At 37.9% G+C, this 20,517-nt stretch overlaps 1 protein-coding gene across 2 annotated transcripts in view; it reads right to left on the reverse strand.

Moving 5' to 3' along the window:
- Positions 1-20,517, reverse strand: part of GRID2 (glutamate ionotropic receptor delta type subunit 2) — a 671,390-nt gene that overhangs the window by 244,417 nt on the left and 406,456 nt on the right. For both annotated transcript variants that reach the window (XM_005517465.2, XM_088056469.1), the window contains exon 4: positions 16,968-17,173. In XM_005517465.2, coding sequence (XP_005517522.1) covers positions 16,968-17,173 — 206 coding nt within the window. The remainder of the gene's footprint in view (positions 1-16,967; positions 17,174-20,517) is intronic.

Raw genomic sequence — 20,517 nt, forward strand, 5'->3', positions numbered from 1 at the left:
TGGCCAAAGCAAACGAGAGCTCACATCTGAACACCATTAAAATTCAAAAAAACCAATATTCACTAATACAAAAAAGGCTCTGGAAAAAAGAAAAAGCTTTGTGTTCTACACCACTAAGAAAGCAGACTCAAGAACAGGGAGAACAACAAGCTAGAAAATGACCTTTCATCAGTATTTTGAACAGCTTCAAGCTGGGTGAGATTGTATTGATCAAGAAAAGAGAAAGAGATTTTGCAATTCCAACATATCGTAGCTGTGCACCTTTTATTGAGAAAGTCTTCACCTGAAAGTTACTTCCTAAACAGAATCAGCTATTTTGAAATGCTGGGCAGATGTGAAGATCCTGAGAAAAGGGAAAATTGAGCAATAAGGGATAGATGAGAATATAGCAGTTTCACCAGAATAATTAAACAAATAAAGCTTAAAAATTGCTTAAGTTTAGGTGATTAGACATCAAACAGATGTCTAAAAGACAGGGAACACGTTTAAGCTGCACAAAAATCCAGAAAGAACAATCAGCAGTCATTAGTACAGAGTAGATTCTGAATTTATGTTCCCAAATATTAGAGAAGACAGCAGGAAATAATTATGCCCAACTGCAAATCACCAGTATCCCTACTGTGAGAGTCATCCATAGGATGAAAGCTTGGGTAAGAACTATTCAATTGATAAACTTGCTGTAGCAACCTCTCAGAGACAAGAATTTACTGATGTTGATAAATTTTGTTGCTTGATAACTATTGCCATCAAAATATTAATAAGAAAAGAACTTCCCTTTCCATCCTAAATTATCCTGTAGGGAAGAGATGATGTCACTGCATATTTATACCTTTGTTACCATTAATAAACAGAGAACTTCAATCCATGGGAATTGCCAGTATGACAAAACATTATACATATCACCAATATAGAAAAAATGAAACATCTTTGTGCAGAATGTGCACAAATGTGAAAATTGCTACACATTGAACAAAAGATTAACAGCAATGGGTTGTGTCAAACAAATCCACCCTACAGCTATCATGGATAAAAGCTCCTTGAAAAAATAAATACCACTAGGAAAATCAGTAAAAAGTCATACAAAAAGAAACAGTGTTTTTGTGGGAAAAACCAACCCACTAATTGGGTAAAAGTAGAAAAATTCTGTTGATTTGCACAAGTATTCTTTGGTGTGAAAAATGCTCTTGTGAAAAACATCTCATGCTCTATTTGTCTTAAATTCATCATATGTCTTCTGCATTAAACTATCACCACTAGCACCAAGTGCTGTATTTTCTGAAAATCTAGTATTTTGTATAACACATAATATTAAATCAAAATTGCAAAATCCATCCGGACAAGAAGTGAAACTCTTGAGCAAAAAGAGGTGCCAGACAAAGCAAACTGCAGAGCGAGCTTAAGTCAGCATGGAAAAGGAGAAGCAGACTGCACTGGAAATACAACTACAAGTTCAGAGGAGGTTATAGGGTTCTATGTCTTGATTTGGGGAATATGAAAACAAACATCAATTTTTAGAAGTGAAACAAACAAAACAAAAAAAAACTTTAAGCAACCAGAAGCTAAAAGTTCCAGTTTAGTATTACTGGGTTCAGTAGGTGTGACTGCCTCAAGCAAGCAATAAATGTTCACAGAAGCCAAGGAGCTCATCATCTTCAGATCCTAAGCCCTTTGACTTGCAGTCAGATTGACTGAACTGGATACAAAATAAAAAAAAAAAAACAAAAACAAACCTAAACTAAAGTAAAGGAGGAAGGGCATCTTAAGTCATCAAAGCATTAACTCCTGGCAAGGTTAAAAAAACCCCAAGCTACAAATGGGACTTTGTGTGAACACCAGATCATCATATAAATGATGAGAATCTGACTCAGCCGCCCCATGAAAACAGCTATGTCCTCATGAAAAATGTTACTGTCAGATAGAAAGTAAGTGTGAGTTGCAGGCAGATTTTCCCTCTGACAGAATGTGATGGCCCCCACAGAGAGACAGAGCTGCTGGCTGGGGTCCATCTGAGCATGGCAACATGTGGAGAGAAGGCAGCAACGTGCAGAAAGGGATCTATCCAAAACATCAGGGAATCCTGCAGTAATCACTTAAGACTGTCTGCCAATGATGCCGCTGTTAAGAGATGAAGGCAAATCAACTGCCTAGACATTTACAAACTCTGTAGTCCTAAGAGGGTAACAAAAAACTTTTTTAAAAGGAACAAGACCATAGCCATAGCATATATATGTTCTCATAGCAATCTTACAGACAACAAGGCAAGAAGGGTGAAATGATACACCTAATTTTAAGTAAAAATTCATATGCAGGGCATCTTGAGAATCTTGCTTAATGGAAGATTAACCAGGCTAAAAATGAAAGGAATTTAATAAAATATTGTGGTAAAAGAAAAAATCAGTATACTACACTTACCTTTAAAAAGAATAAAAAAAAAAAGGTAAATATATACAGAAGAACAGACAAAAGAATAAAATGCTCTTAAGTGGAAACTCTGAGTTGTATTGAAGTATGAACTCCATCAAGTGTTCTGAATTCAAGCAAACTGTGGAAATACATTTATTTTGAATCTTTTCACTTTATTTGATCCTCAACAATCATTAATTTTCCTTGCTATTCATTGACTCTTTCCACTTTCTCAATTCTTTCTGCATCAGAGTAGCTCAATCAGAAAACCAGCATTTCTCATCAAGTTATATTACTTGCAATTCCTGTGAGGGGACGCACATTTGTACCACGCTAAGAATTGTATTTCTCACCCTACACTACATATTGGTATTTTTCAACTCAACAAATTTAATCCTGTCGAATTTATTTCACAATCCAAACAAAGTATTTGTCAGAACTGAAAGCAGCTCCGGTGCTTTCTCCCAGGGGAATTCTAGGTCTTATTCCTCTTATCCCAAGCGAATGCATTATGCCCTTGAGACATAACCCTTTTCCCTACTTTTTGTAACATACATTAGAAATATCAAAAACCTTGAGAATTTGCACCTTTTTAGTATTGTACGAATACAACAAAACATTCCTTTAGCAAACAGTAACAGTTATACCTCAGGGAAAGTCACTGCACTGACAGACAATATACTGTAAAGCCTCTGATTTAGTTTCTTTATATAACCAGGATAGTGAACAGACATGGCAAATATGAGATTAAATTCTAATTTTAAAATAAATGAAATCACTTAATTTCATATTTTCTCAGTTCTGTTTTCTGAAAACAAATACCAATTCTGCCTCAAATCCTCCTCTCCATCAGCAATGGCAAAGCTAGGGATTACAGTCTGAGGGGTTTTGTCTTTTCACACACTTCAGGTGTGATCTGACAGCTGCGATGGGGAAGTGGCAGTACATTATGAGTTCTCTCACCCTGATCTGCCTCCTGCCTTGTTCAGTGTGCACTTCAGCCTGCATGAGTCTGTCAGCCAGCTTGAGGACAGCACTCAACTCTCAGTGTCCTCTTTGAACACTGGTTTGACAGTCTGCTTGGATTCACTGTTGCAAGCCTCATTAGGATCCTCTGTAATGGCAGGCTGGAAGCCACTTTCTAAACAAGATTAAAATGAAGATTGATTAAATGGACAATGAAAAAGAACTTTCAGTTCAAACTCAGCACTTTGCAGTATGGATACCTAAATGCCTTCCCAGCAAAGACAGTGATGTTCTCTCTGTGCTGGAAGACCCATGACCGCAATACAACAGCCTGAAATGTAAAGAGCTTGGCTTGGAAGTAAATTTGAAAGCTAGTCAGGAGAAAAGCAGAATGAAAAGAAAGGTCACATAACTGCAGAGCATGTAGATGTTTGAAAATCTGGTTTTATTCCAACTTGGAATGAAGAATGAGAGCTTTGAAATTGTATGAAATATGTTTCGGAGTCTAGGCCCTCAGGTAATCTGCCTGCCTATCTCAGAAGCACAGACCGTAAGAAAATGGAAAAGTTTTGATGGAAAAAAAATCTCTTAGTTGGCTTCAGTCAGGATCTGATATCTTAAAGCCAATGAAGTTTTACTAACATTTAAGTAATTTACAGAATAGAAACCACAGGCTTTAAATACTGATTCCAGCAGTAGCATACTAATGGTCTGATTTCTGTTCTACAAGCATGATTTTTGGCTTAGACATGTGTTAGATAAATATAAGTGAAATAGTATACTAATAAAACATTGTTTTATTATATAACTATTAACTTCCCCACCCCCCACCCCTTGACTTAAGACAAACTGTTAAAAAAACCATAAAAATCAAAGCAGCATAGATCAGATCTACATTTACATTACTACTGTGAGGGTGAACCAAAGACTTAACAGGGGATATGAAACAGGTATTCTGTAGACCCAACAGCCACTCTCTCTTGAGAGAGGAAAATTTTCCTTGAAAATTTTCTTGAGAGAGGAAAATACAACATACATCTCCAGGAAATTAAAATGTTTTAAGGATATTGCACATGAAAAGCTTTCATTTCTCAGAGCATTTAAAAATGCCAAGCATGTTATTTTTGCTGGTCTCTGTATAAATTAGAGTTTGTAGGAAGGTGCTTTCATCATTGCTTAATTGAATCTAGAGAAAACTTGAATCATCCCCTTCCCTTTTTCCTTCCTCTGCTTTCCCCCCTCAAGCACACCTCATTTCTTGTTCAATGCAAAAAAGGTGAACAACATATGCAATAACCTATGGAAATTTTTCCACTATAAGTCCCACTAAGAAATGTTCAGTCCCTTGATGAGAATCAGTCTACTTCCCAAAGCTAAGGCCCTGACTGAGGGACTTTTGGCCTGTCTTAACTACCTGAGGATGGGTTAAAAGGAGACTTTGCTCTTGGTGCCTTTTTAACTAAATTAATGTCTTCTGCAAAGCACTCTTTAATAAAGGCAACTTCGTTTACTGAATTCCTAAAGCAGCTTGACAAAAATCTATCTCTTCATTTAATCTCCTTTGAATTTGTGTCCATCTAACTCCTAAGTAATACTGGCTCAAGCCAGATAAAGAACAAGAGACCAAACAAAACAGATTACTTTCATCTTTTAACACAGCAGGTCAATACTATGATCTTGCTAATTTTCTTTTCCTCTTCTAGTGTTCATGTGTAGCAACTATTTCTTAAATTAATTTGTGTTGACAGCATAAACTCCTACTGCTCCTTGTTGAACATGACAAAGAATTTTTTTACTGTGAGGGTGGATGAACCCTGGAATAGGTTGCCTGGAGAGGTTGTGGAGTCTCCCTCTCTGCAGATAGTCAAAAGCTATCTGGCCGCAATCCTGAATAACGTGTCTAATGGACTCTGATAGACCAGGGAGGTTGGACTAGATAACCTCTAGTGGTTCCTTCCAACCTGATCCCATCTGTGATTCTTTATTTGCTCTGAAATACAGGAACTTCTTTAAGATCAAAATATTTCTCCATCTAAAAACTAATTTTGATTCCCTTCCTCAGCAATTCACAGAATGGTTAGGGTTGGAAGGGTCCCTAAAGACCATCTAGTTCCAACTCCCCTGCCATGAACAGGGACACCTTTCACTAGACCAAGCTTCTCAGAGCCCCATCCAGCCTGGCTCTGAATGCTTCCAAAGAGGGAGCATCCACAGCTGGGTGTGTGGCCCATCCAGGGTTGTGAATGCACATGGCTGGGTCATGTCCAACCTCTCCTTCTTCAGCACCCCCAAGACCTTCTCAGCACGACTGCCTAGTCACTTGTAAGAAGAGACAAAATAAGCAAAGCCCCCAAGGAAGCACAGGGCTCTTATTAAAGAGAGGGCTCTTGCTATGGATGACACTGGAAACCAGTAGAAAACACGTTTTTACAAACTCAAAGTGATACCTTTTACACCTATTCTCAATGAGCAGAAGCAGCTGCTACCTTAGTTTATGGAAATTCCGAGATGAATTGCAGCGCTATTTAACATTCTATTTGAAATAAGAACATCCGGTACAAAAAAACCCCAAATCTTTAAAAATTATTTATAAATAAGCTAAATAACAGAAGTCCTAACTAGGGAAAAATTATGTGGGGAGGTGAGAAACTTATAATGTGCAAATCTAAAATTAGCTCTTGACATCAGCAGTTCCCAAATCCTGCTGAAACTCTGCAGAAACCATAAAATCAGCTACAGTTGGCTAAGTGCTTCCAAAATAGAATAAATTATCTTAAAGCAGGCTTCAAAAATATTACTGTTGATTTTGAAGTGTCTGCAAGAGTAACCTGAATCAGGTACCTGTCATTGTAGCCATTGTTTCTAATGGCAGACTGAGCATTTTTATTAATGTGCTGTTAATCTATTTATAGATACTTACCCAATCTGGTTGACCAAACGTTAAAGGAAAAATTTATTCTGACACATGTATTACAAATATGCTTGGCAAAAGCATTACAGCCATAATAAAACTACCACACACAAACTGAAAAAAAAAGGAGAAAAACATGGGAGACCTTGCTTAGCAAAATTCCACAAGAAAACTCCCAGCAAATTCTGTGAAAGGACTGATAGGGTATAAATTTCAACCTTTACTTCAGACAAACTAATGAGTGCTTCAGACACTGAGAGCTTCTTCAGTGTCATAGGGAACATTATTAGAATAGAAGAAATAATGGCTATTAGTTTTCATTTCAGTTTAATTGAAAGATAAAACAAATTATATAATAACTGATTGTGAGTAAATTTATTGTGTGTTGGGGTTAGAAACTTTCAACACTGAATTTTCGCAGTAGCTAGGAAATCAGTTCTATTTTCTGGAAACCAAGGCAAGCTAATACACTGATTATGCCTCTATTTTCTGGTGAGAAGGAAAGAGGCAGAGCAGTTCTGCCAATCAGGCAACATCACTTTGGGGAAAGAATTGGATTAGAAATAGTTTTGTCAGATCATATCTCCACTATAAGCTAATCGTCTCTAGCTGTCATTTTATTTCAAAGAGACACTCATCTTATGGCAGCCAACTGCATATTAGTTTTGCAGATGTTCAGAGTGGGCTTTTTATAACACTTACAAGAATCAGCCACCTTCAGTTATGTCAAAAATACACACTTTAATATACTGACTGTCTCTACCAATGTGTACGTAATAGCTTTTCTGCATTAATGTGCTTTCTTGCTTTTTTTTTGCTTTTTTTTAAAATTTATTTACTCTGTTTGGCTGGTTGAAACAATTTACTCTCCTTAGGAAGACATTTGTCTCTCAAGAGGAACACAACAGAGATGTTTATAGTGAGGCTATAAAAGCAGAGAGGAAGGATAAGCAGTAACTAAGACTATCACATCCAATTAAAATTGCTGGTGTGACAACAGGAGAATATAATTAAGTATGATAGCAATTTAAGAAAGCAGAACAAAGAATAGCCAACACAAATTGAAGAAGAAAATAATTATTACATGTTTGAAGATCATGGGAGGTCAGCCCCTCAGTTATTTGTTTTAGTCCAGAAACAGCATACCCAGCAAGATCCCAAAGAAGAGGATGTCAATTACTGAGTCTTTGAAAGCCATGTAGAGAAACAGAAGGCAATTACAGGAAAGCATAACCAAACATTTGTTTGCACAACAGCAAATATTATGAGATTCTCATAAAGTACATAATACATCTTCTACTCAGTACTTAATCACTAAAGCTCCCCTTTTCTCTCAAACACTCTAGTAGTTTAACTGTTGTTTCCAATACAAAATACTGGTCAGAGTTTACATACAGTGGTGGGGTTTCTTTCTTATTTTATTATATTCCAAGATAAAAAAATATATATCCACCCAAATTCTGATAGTGTAAATATCTGTAACAAGACACACAATATTGACAAGACACAAATTGATTATAGTCATGTTGTCCTGTGTACACCTCTGTAATGAATGTGAGTATGTTTTATCAACAAAATAAGTTTTGTTTTTATAAAAAAATAATACACTACAACTTTGTTGTTGTCGTTAGAGAGGTAGATCTGGTACATATCTCACAATTGTGCTACAGTGTGACACAGGATAGAAACCAGCACCCTGTGAATATTTATCTGTAATACAGGCCACATCACTAAATACCATACAGCCAGAATGAAGAAAATACTGAAATAATTAAAATGCAAAGACAAGCTGTGGCTTTCTTATGCTGTAAATCCCAAAAGTGCTCTGGTATACATTGGCTTTGCACTCACACTTCACTGAGTGTCTCCTTATGCCACCAACACCACACTGAGGCTGTAAAAGCCTAGAGAACCGTGGTACACTTCACAAGGTATATTGGTATTACCAGATTTGTAACATCAGTCAGGCTTTTGCCTGACTTTTCACATGTGAGGCATGGCTGATTGAAGGATAAATATATGCTGCTTCTCCTCAGCTGCTGTTATCAGCAACCTTAATAAAAAAAACCCCAAACCTTCACAGCTAACATAAATGTGCCAGCTGAGCTCCAGGCTACTGATACTGAGCCTTACCTTTCAGTAACACAAAGGCACAACCTTAGTTCTATTCTTCATATCAGTGTAAAGGACCTGCAGATAGCCCCCAGCTCCTGTTCTTCTAAGTGTAGACCCTCTGTGTTGGGATAGATTTCCCAGAATGTTTTTGCTTCATTTTAGACACCAAAATAAATGACCTTGGCTACAGCAAGTACTGCATTCTGTCCCAAGAAGGCAAACGCTACGCTGCAAAACTCAATTTTACTGTGCCTGAAAACACACAAACAGGAAGGATTGCTTCAGGTTGCAGTTTCAGTAATGATGCAAATGATACAAATCCCTTTGAAGCTGATTTATTTTACCACTGAGACTTTTCTTTTTCATTGTTTTGTGACTAAAATGCTTTATCCTCGAACTTTCATCTTATGGTAAGCAAGTGCATATAAAATCAAAGTCAACATCACTCTATTCATAGTAAAAAACCCAATCATTTTCTCATCCAGTCATTCAGCCATCAGCTGGATGGCCTGTATTCCAGGATGCAAGAGCATAAAAAGGAAAAGAATTGGACTACAAAGCAAACTAAGAATTTTTTCAGATTTTCACTGAAAGGTAAATTCTAAAATCCTCCAAGACTCCTTCTTGCAGGTTAAAAAAAAAAAAGTCAGGGAGACCACTTAAAGGATGGTTCAAGTGATCCAACATTCTGAACATCCTTTTACTAGAGATTCAGAAGAGCCTACAAAATAAAAAAATCCTTTAAGTCTGTATTTCAGTTTGCAGCTATGAATTCTGTGCTTAATGCTGGAGAAAGAAGGGGAAAAAAAGGATACATTTTTCAACACTGTAATTAACAACAATAACAAATTACAGTGGAGTACACTGATTAGGATTTATTCCACTGCAAACAATGGTGTAGAGAATGGACTCAAAAAAGGCAAATATGCTCTCCAGGAAAGTGCAGGTCTAAAAGCTCATACACTAAGGAGAAAAAGATGACCTCAAAGATGAGAGCACTCAGCTTACTTATAAGAAAAATAAAGGAGCAAACAGTCACTGACTGAAAAATCTGATTTTGGCCTCTGAAGACCATCACTCCTAGATAAAATCCAATCAACATACACACTTGTGATAAAATTTTAGGAAAAGAAGATAAAAATAGCAGTAGGTTCATATGTCTGCTGCCAATTCTTCCCTTTCATCACTGCCCTCTGAAACAGAACTGCCTAAACAATTCTTGCCTTTAGAGACTTCAGTCTTGTTTTATGTAAATAGGATTGTTTAAAAATTCCGAGCGATCATGAATAAACTTTGACAAAGACAATACTGAAAATCTCTGAAGCAAATTATACTGCATATCTGATGCATCATATGCATCATGTGTAAATAAATGTGATAAAGAATTGCTCTTTCATTACTTTATGGGAAAATACCAACCAGCTACCACATTCAGTGTGGCATAGAAAATTGTAATGTACTTATACATGTGACAAATCATCAAATCACTCCTCAGCTTAACTGGAAATCCAACAGGCTTCCAACGAGACCTGCGTATTTTTCCAGTCCATCACTGTGTCAGTTCAATTGCCAGATTAAACTCAGCAAATCTTTGCTCATCCACTCTCCATTTTACTTTGACAAGAAGAAACTGTTTGTGTAGTAGAGTTAATTTGAAAACATAAAACTATGGGTTTTAGGTGCAGACAAATATTCTTTTATTGTTGCAGAAAACGACTATGTACACAAAGGAATGTGACTTTTTAGCTCATATACACTGTACACAGTTATGCAGACACACACATAGGATAAGAAGAAAATCCAGCTTTCCTAACCCAAATCTGATGCCTGTTCCTGAACATACTTGGGACTGGTAGCCTATGGCACACACATCAAGGCAAACCAACCTTTTTGGATTTCAGTAAAGCTTTCAATACTGTCTCTCACAGTATCCTGGACAAAATGTCCAGCACTCAGCTGGATAAACACATCATGGAATGGGTGAGCAACTGGCTCATCAGTTGGGCACAAAGGGTTACAGAGACTACAGGGTGACATCAGACTGGTGACCTGTAACCAGTGGAGTTCCACAGTGCTCCAGCTCAGGCCCTGGACTCTTCAATATCTTCATGAATGACTTGGACACAGCACTGGAAGGGATGCTAGGTAAGTTCATAGACAATACAAACCTGGCAGGAGCTGTTGGCTCCCTCAAAGCTAGGGAGGCCCTGCAGAGAGACCTTGATGAATTAGAAGGCTGGGCAACCACCAACCATGTGAAGTTCAATCAGGGAAAGTGCCACATTCCACACCTGGGGTGGGGCAGTTCTGGATGTATGGACAGAGTGGGGAATGAGATGATGGAAGGCAGTTCTGGATGTATGGACAGAGTGGGGAATGAGATGATGGAAGGCAGTTCTGGATGTACAGACAGAGTGGGGAATGAGATGATGGAAGGCAGCACTGTGGAAAGGGGCCTGGGGGTCCTGGCTGATGGCAAGTTGAACATGGGTCAGGAGTGCCCTGGCAGCCAGGAGCACCAACCTTGTCCTGGGGGACATCAGGCACAGCATCAGCTATGCAAGGGAGAAATAGAAGAACGTGTTAAGCTATTAGAGAGCATCCAAAGGAGGGCTATGAACATCATGAAAGGTTGTTACCAGCCATATGAGGAGAGACTGAGGTCACTTGGTCTGTTCAGCCTGGAGAGAAGACTGAGGGGAGATCTCATTGCAGTCTACAGCTTCCTCATGAGGGGAACAGGAGGGGCAGGCACTGATATCTTCTCTGTGGTCACCAATGACAGGACCTGAAGGAACGGCCTGAAGCTGTGTCAGGGGATGTTTGGTTATCAGGTTGGGTATCAGGAAAAAGTTCTTCACTGAGAAGGTGTTTGGGCACTGAAATAGGATCCCCAGGGAAGTGATCACAGCACCAGCCTGACAGAGATCAAAATGCATTTAGACAACATGCTTGGGCACATGGTGTGACTCAGGTGTCCCATGCAGGACCAGGAGCTGGACTTAACGATCCTTGTGGGTACCTTCAAACACAGCAGATTATATGAATTACGTGGACTTGACTTGTCTGGAGTCTTCTACTTCTCCCTGCTATATGTCTTTTCTGTCCACACCTGAACAAAAATCACTGCCATCTGCTCCCACTGGAACCATCTGAAATTTTACTACAGGTTTCAGTGGAACTGGCACGTGGGTGCATCAGATTCTTAAATTCTATTTTCAACTTCATTCACTTCACCTCATATCTGTATGTCATGCTTTTGACTAAAGACAGAATCACTTTCCTTATTAATAAAAAGGAATAGAAAAACAAAACAGCTAATTTTTGTCCTAGTCATCTTTAGCATATATGTAAAATAAAAAGAGCAAAGCATCACAAAATAAGATGTTTTAAAAAAGGGGGAATAAAAAAGAAAAACAAAAAAAACACCAAAAAAAACCAAAAGAAAAAAAAAAAAAGAAAAGACTAAGTTGCCATGAACTTTGGACACACAAAGGCTGAATTAACCTTTTGGAAAAGTTGAATGAATTTTCCTAATTCTCAGTAAATATGTTACTTAAAGAAATAAGCCTGGTTAGAGCACTATGTAACACTAAAGCAGATCCCTGCCTTTAGATCTAAATGATTCATGATTCCTTCATGATCAGATCTAATACCTAGTTAAACAATAACTATGTCACTACATGAAAAAAACATGTATTTCTCAAATAATTACATTTAAAATTAACTATTTTTGTCAACAGAGAGACAAAAATAAAATATAATAAAAACCAGGACATTTGCTATCAGAAATAATCTTGTTTCACAGAATAAATGTTACTTCTCATTCTATCCACAATAACGATGAGTAAAAGCATGTTGAAAGCTCAATTACATGAGGCAATTTAAATTACGTTTGCTCCTTAAACACTCTTTCCTTTTTTTTTTTTTTTCTTGCTCACACATGGCAAGATCTCTTCAGTACTTGATTTATAGGCTTCATTCTATTTTCCCCTGTATATTTTACCATTTCATTTATAAGGAGTTCTTTTATTCATGAAAGTAGCAGTGTAGTGTCTTTTCATCCAAGATAATCTTATTTTAGTACTGTCCCACATTAGCCTGGGATAGAAAAAAGGAAATTTATTTTCAAAATCATGAGTAGTAGATTATACTAATGCTGAAAGCTACAGGATTTTAATTTTCTTTGAAAATAATATAGAAAAATAAAACAGCACCTAAAGAAGTTAGGGCAATAAACATAATACATACACACAGGCCAACATACAGGACCTATTTGCTGTAACTTTCAGATTTGGCAGCAGCTAATTCTGTTGAATACCTTTTCAATAATTATAACCCAGTTCTGTCATGCAGATGAATTTAACTTTTAATAGATGTTTAACAGTAGACATTTCCAATATCTCCAGCATGCTTGAAGTCTGGACATGATGGGGTTCAGTGACTTCAAGTTTGTTGCAAAGTGGAACCTTTGCAATAATAAAGAGTAAATATTTTAATTTAGACAAACCATGTAGTGTAGAGTGAGTTGAAGAGTAGTACTTTCCAACCTGGGAAGTGTCAGTGCTCACTGCATTGATGGCTTGAGGTTGTCAAGCCTCAAAGAGCTTCACTGGCTGATACACATTGTCAATGCTCTGAAAATTTTCCTGGATAAACTGCTGAATCTTGCTGGCACAGCTAAAAAGTGTTCTCACCTCCCTTTGTAACCCCTGCAACAGAGGCATGAGAAGGGACCTTGCAAGGGGCAGGAAGATACACAGTCACATCTGCTGAGGTTGCTGGGCTGGTAATTCCTCCTTTGAGGAGAGGCTGGAGGCAGCAGTGTCTTCAGCACCTACACCAAGGCCTTCCAGAACTTTGCCTGTCAAAACTCCAGCAAAATCCCTGGCTGATGCTAGGGCTCTTTCACACATGGATTACTGAATTTTCAATGTGTTAATACATAACTCTATAAGTAAATGAATTAATCAACTGCATTGTCCCTCCTTTGTAGCCCTGTAACCAGCTCCTGGAGTCATCATACAGAAGAACACGTTCACATTTCTGCACTCAAGTTATAAGGTAGCTTCCTTAGCTAAACAGAAAAAAACCTGAAAGCAGAGATGTACTGACAGCATTTTGGCCCAGTGGAGGACATCTGGCTTGTGTCCTAAAGTATTGATTCCCAAAGTCTTACTTCTCAAACTTGATCTGTTATCCCCAGAGCCTCTGTTGCCACCTGACTTCCCTGGCCTGATCCTGCTCCTACCCAGACTTGTCACACTTGACTTTTGAAGCCCTTGATTTTTGTTGTCATGCTGAGCTGGCAAGGACATCTCATTTAAGGACGTCTTATTATTCCCTTATATGGCTTCTCCTATCCATCATAGTCATTCTGAATCAGAATACATACAAAAAAAAATAAAATCCCCACCCCAAAGTATAAAGCAAAAAAGTGACACACAGTTCACATCCATCACCAGTGCTATCAGATAGCATAGCAAATTTTGTGCAAGACAGGAGCATATTTAGTAATCGCAAAAGTTTCCATGGGTATATTTTGCTTCACCTGTGGGACCTGGGAAACTCTTTGAGAGTAGAGGAGAATTGCAGCAGAAAAAAAATCTTGAAGAAGTCACCAGTATATCTCTGGCAAAGTATTTTCCTAGATGCTGCCACAGACTCATCTGTGGAGAGGTGCCAGTCTCTGCTGGCTCCATAACTCTGCACTCCTTAGCCCCAGCGAATTTCACTCAGAAGATTTTTTTTTTCCTTTCTGCTCCTCCAAGATCAAAGCAACAAAGGACATTTGTGAATCTGGCTGGTCCCTCCCTCTCACTTTACATTAATACTTCACCCAGTAAGGAGAAATGCTGTCATACTTGCTCCCAAAGCTTCCTGTCTTTCCGTGCTGTATGGAGGGCAAATTAATACATAATGTTTAAAGAGAAGGTAGGCTTTTATTTCCACAGCCAGAGAAGTGTATTTACTTCTTAATCTCCATTTTATTAAGTGTATAAGTACAGATCTCATCTCTGCAAGCTCTAGAGATAGAAGAGCTGGAGAGAAAGAAGTGCCTAACATAAAAAAGCAATACTGATTAAAAAAAAAATAAGAAGAGAAAGATTTGAAACAGAATTTCAAAGAGTATGAACAAAGATAAATTCTACACAAGCAAACTCCAGTTTACAGACTGCTTATTTACACAGGCCAGTGTCTGACTGTTTACCCTGGAATAGTTGTTACTTGCATAGTAATCAAGACCACGCTTACTACAGCTGTTGCAGAGTGAATGAACCCTCTTCTCAGCTAAACAATGACAGGGTTCAGCCAGAGCAGTCATCTAAGAAGGGACCAAGCAGCAGAGATTATGTGAGGTCTGGGGAGAGAAGCAGACAGCTGAATCTAGCTAGGCAGCCAAAAGCTTCTACTGGGCAGAAAGAACCCAAGGGCTTTCTGCGTATGCAGTTTTTTCATACTATCTTCAGAAGGTTTACACACTAAATCCACTAGGTAACACTGAATTTCGCACCTGAACTGATCAAGCACTAGGCACAGGCTTTGGAATCAGCATGACCATTAAACTGTTCAGGAATATCTTTGCCCACTGGCAGTCCATAGGGTTTTATAATTTCTTTGCCCCTACAGTACAGCTGCTGGTTTGACTCCAAAAAACAGTTTTTAATATCCACTGGAAAAGCAACCCCTGCAAACTTCTTGTGAAAGACTGTGTTGGATCTCCCCTGTTTACTTCATTTCCTGTCACCAACACAAAATAAGCTATGGCAATAATCACACTTCTGTTTGAGTAACATTTCCTATTAAGAGGCTCCTGCTGTCAGTTTACCAGTCACATATCATGCTCCAATTAAATGCTGCTATCCTAGCAAAAACCTGCAATAGGGAGCTGATGTGAGAGTCTCTCTTTGAACCACAGTTGCAGAAGAAGATAATGACCTTCCCTGGTAGATTTACAGACTGCAGAAAAAGAGGAACATTGGGAGTCTCTTGTTTTTCAGGAATTTTTTGGTGTTTAGGAAACTAAGTTTTTTGGAGGGAGAGGGACAGAGGATTTGGTTTAGTTGTTTTTTTACTGGTCTTTTGATTTTTGGAATTAGCTCATGAACTCATTGAGTGGCCAGTGCCAAATAAGAGCGCTGAAGTAAATTATTTACTTTCTTGGCAACACACACATGATAACTTCAAAAGATGACAACAGCTTTGTTACTATGCCTAAGTGTGTAAAAATAAATGATAAAATATATCTTTTTTAAAAAAGCGTGTTTCTCTGTAAGAGCAATGCAGGAGTTTTGTTTTGCTGAGTTAGAGTAGTTAGAGCCCCCAGCCATGCTTCTTTCAAGCCGCAATGCAAAATATCTCATAATGCCTACTTCCAAAAAATTAAATGCTTGTGACTTGGGTGATGAAAACACTGCAGAACAATCTAAACATGTCCACAAATTCTTTAAACCTTATGAAACACTACACACATTTAGATAGAGCAGCAGACCCTCATTACTCACAATTAGCAAGCTTCAACTGTGTAACAAGGACATTGAAACACCCAGCCAAAACAAACCAAGGGCAAACAAAATTTTGAAAAAAAAAAAAAAGCCAAGAAAGCCAACTACTAGCTAATGTTCCTAAAAGGCATTCACTTGAGACTGGATATGTGGTAATTTTTATGCAAACTAGGTTTTAAGCTTGAATTTCTGAAGACCAAGGTAATAGCAAAGTATAGAAGAAAAGTAATGCAAGTTAGAAACAGATCCAAAGAGCAATTATTTTAATTATCTATTAAGATAGAAAGTGTATTTCTATGAAACAAAACAGAGATTTTTAAGTCTTGGTTGATGATGAAGAATAAACATACATGCAAACGGCATGTATGTATATACATACATACATTTGAAACAGCACAGTGCCATGTATAAAGAACCATGCCACTCATTTAAAAAGACTGTATAACTCATAGTCAAATGCAATATCTTCTGTCTCTAAATCCCTAAGAACCTTTTGAAAATCTGGTCCATATTGCTTGAAAACATGACTTTAATCTATCATCTCAAATTCTTCATGCAAATCAAATCTTTCATATATTCCATTACCTTCTACTCAGTGGCAAATAAGAGAACATTACTAACATCATTTTATGTAAAAAAAAAAAACAGAATTGCAATTAGGTAAACACATTTTATCCACAAATACGTATTATATATATTTCTCTAAATAATAATAATAATAAAAGTTTCATTTGTAAATATGTCACTAGTGGGAGTCACAATGGCAATACAGTACCTTTGAGCTTCAAAGAGAAGCCTGAGGGGTAATTCTTCTGCATATTTCCTAAATGCTTTTGCTCATGTGGTTTTACTTGTTCTCTCTTTAAATGTACATGCACATTTAAGAACAAGAATAAACACCCTTGCATGCTGATCTTTGAATAGAGAATATTTAAACTTTTATTTGGGGGGCTTACCTGCGTTTTTTTGATTACCATTATGAAGTCAAATAAAAAAATAAATATTTTGGCAGACCGCTGTGGTCTTGGTCAGCAAAAGAGGAAGATAACCTCTATTAAAATACATACCTCTGTCAGGAATGATTTGGCTGTGGAAGGGTTCATTATGAGAATGGCACGTCTCAGGGTGTCCCGGTAGCGGTTCAGTTCTTCTATTCTCATAGTGGCAAAGAGCCCTGTGATCATTTTATTGATGTTATTTTCTACTTTCTGTAATGCTACATCCATTCCCTGTTGAGACACTTTGTCTAAAAATTCTTGGATTCCACGGATATCTAGAAAAATCAGAAGGCAAACAAGATGTTAGTTGGTAAGTGGAAAAAAAAGACAAAAGTAACTGTTCAATTTATCTCACAGAAACATTTTGTCAGGTAGATTCCCACAGGTTTTCCCTTAATATTCATTAAACCTCTTCCTGAGCTATGCTCACTGCACTTCTTAAAGTACTAAAACAGAAGAATGGCCACACAATAGCTACTGTCCAAAGCAGCCATTAGAAAACAAACCTACAAACACATCTAGCAATTTTCCTAATTTGGCCATTCAAGCATCACACTTCGTCCTAATCTTTCTTAAAGGACTTTCACACTAAAATCCATATAGGGAAATGGGACCATGGTGACCATCACACAATTCTTCCTCCAAGCAAGGGTTGTCGGAGGGCAACTGAGGAGGAGAAAGGCAGGAAGCATATTGTTTTCTTTTCTGAAACAGAATGTTTTTGTCAAAACTATATTATTCATGCTACATAGCTTGATGTACCTAAGTGAAGCTTGGGCTGTTCACACATCAAAAAGTCTTAATGTTGTTCTAAACCTCACAACTATTATTTCCTTCAGAAACAAAACAAAAGCCAGATGTACAGTTGTTGCAATGATACTTCCTGCTCTCATTTGATGCCACTGGCTGAGTTTAGTAAATTTTCCCCAGAAAACTGCTCCTCTGGGAGCAAACTTTTGCTGGAAGCAAACTGGTTCACTCGGGATAAACCCCTCTTTAAGAATGACTTAGAAAGGAAGACTTGATCAGCAAAATGTTGACTGAGTTTATTACCAGGCTTGTAATATATTTATAGCCTACCAAACTGAAATGTCTGGGTACTCTTCAAATTATTATGCTGCCTCTAGCTGACGCAAGCCTTTGGAAGGGCTTTTTTCAGTACTGAATTTCACAAGAAGACTTGACTTTTTCTTTCCCTTTGCTCTTTTGAATGATTTTAACTCCAAACTTTATGCTTAAAAATTAAAATCATTCAGTGACTCCACAAGTCAGATCAGGGCTTTCTGGACCTGAGGAAAATCCCTTCAGCCTCACTGAGTCCTCACTATCTGACCCCTAGCCACCACTGCAGTCTCAATCTGTTATCAGGATCTAAGCCACCAGTTCCCTAACATAACTTGTCCCTCCAGCAGTCACTCTGACCTGCTGTCCCAGAGGACAATCAGCAGGTCATCCTTCCTTCCCTACCAGCATGCAAGCCTCCCACACACCCAACTGCTCTCAGTTAAGGGAAAAAGAAACAGCCTTAGAGTCAACACAACAGACACTAGCTGAAGCACACACTATAGGAAAAGCAAAGGAGAAAAAGAAAGGAAATCAGTAACCCCACATAAGCAGGAATTTCTGAAGAAACATTTCTTCAAAAAATAAGGTTTCCTCAGGTTTAGGAGGGCATTTGTGGTTAAAATCACCAGAAAAATATTTCTCCCATTGCAATACTCAGTCTGGTCTCTCCTAGATGCATAGTCTCAGATCCAGTCTCTGAGGGACTGCAGTTCCCTCTTTTCTTGTCTCACTCATTTTCCAGGGGACTGGTCAGACCTGAAGTGACAGGCTTCTTATGTGTCTGCAAGATGCCTCTTCTAGTTGAGAAAGCTTCCAATTACACTTTCACAACAGCTTGGCTGCTCATATCTTTTGTCTTGACCTATCAACTTCCCCTGCTTCCTGGCCTTTTTAGGGGTAGGGGGGTGCCACAAACAGTATTTTTCCTAAGGCACAATATTAGGAAAACGAAGTTCAGCCCTTACATGAGAAAAAACGCTCTGCCTGCATCACCAGCAGAGATCAACTAACTAGAGAATGTCACAGACAGCCATCCTCCTCCAGCACCAGTTCACTGAGATGCTTCAAATTATGAAGAAGTAGCCATGCAATAGCTTAGAATCAAACAGTACACAAGAATAATTCAACAGGGTTAGTTCCTGGAAGTCCATCACAATCAGCAAGCTGAGTCTTCTGTCTAGAGCTCCAAAATACCATGAACTGGAAAGAAATGGTATTTTAGGCATCTAGGCTATTTCAGACATTCATCACCAAAACCTCACTCTCCAGACACTGCCAAAATATCAGTATTACTAAACACTTGTAGGATAGTTTAACCATGAATAAAATACACGCATGCCCTAAAAATAAAGTTCCATAAGAGAATCAGATACTAATTACAGCTTCTATTTAATATCTAAATCAGGAAAATTAGATTCAATCTAATCAGAGATGTTAGAAATTTTTGGCACTTTAAATACCAACAAGATTATTTGAAGTGCTACAAATATGTCTAGTTTTATGCAAATGATAGATAAAATAACTTCTTTCTGCTTTAACCCCTTCATTCTAAAGTTTCTGAGGCTCACACATTGATGATTACTCAGAATCCAGACTAATTAAATCATATAATGGGTAAAACTGACTGGTTGAAGTCAAAATCACTGAATCACAAAGAACACACGTAGATGGGATTTAAATATACTATCAAAATATCAGGAAGAAAATTTTCTTAGGCTATGAAAGCCTTTTTAAAGACTTAAATTCTGTCTCATTAATTGATATATTTTCTGGCACCAGAACAGGCTGAGCAGGAACAACCGAAGTTTCATTGGTCCCTTTTTAAAACAAGAAAATCATTTCACTTGACCTGAAGTTATAAACACACTGGAGTTATTGACTGATATTCTGCACAATCTGTGTTGACCCAGAAGCCAGATTATAGGATCAAATGGTTTTCTTTGCCATGAAGATCTGCATATAAACATATAATAAACATATAATTTTCACTAAATGATGGGACAAAAGAGTTCCAGTATTGTTCTCTGCATTTATTAGGTGACCGTGCCAACTGTATTGCATCTATGTGATATTCTACTAAGAAAACACCACCATTCTAATGGAAAATGTACCAAACCAGGATTCCTATTTCTTCTTTGTTACTTCTGTCTTTGGCATTGGTACAACACAGAGACATGGCCAGGAAATAAATACAAACTCTGGTTATACCTCAGCTTACCCAGTAGCAGAATGGAGGTACTGGTGGTGCTCACCTGCTCCTGTGAAACAGCAGAAAGCACATGAAAACACCCTGAAATTTAAATGTTATTTAAATCATGATGGAACTTCCCATATTTCAGCAGCGAGTCACTAGCAATGATCATATTCAAAGCGTATGCTAAAGAACAGATGCTGCCACTGAATGGGCAGCATTATCTTTCCTGCGTGGATTGTCTGAAAGTGGCACATATCCACACTGAACTGTGGAATCATCTTTCTAATAGATAAACTCCTTCTGCAGAAAAATCTGGCAAGCAACCTGTGGCACAGATGGCTTTTCTGAGGAGACACAAGA

The sequence above is a fragment of the Pseudopodoces humilis genome, chromosome 6 (genome assembly GCF_049639895.1).
Source record: "Pseudopodoces humilis isolate 2021_Gansu_Grassland_sample_001 chromosome 6, ASM4963989v1, whole genome shotgun sequence".
Taxonomy (NCBI): domain Eukaryota; kingdom Metazoa; phylum Chordata; class Aves; order Passeriformes; family Paridae; genus Pseudopodoces; species Pseudopodoces humilis.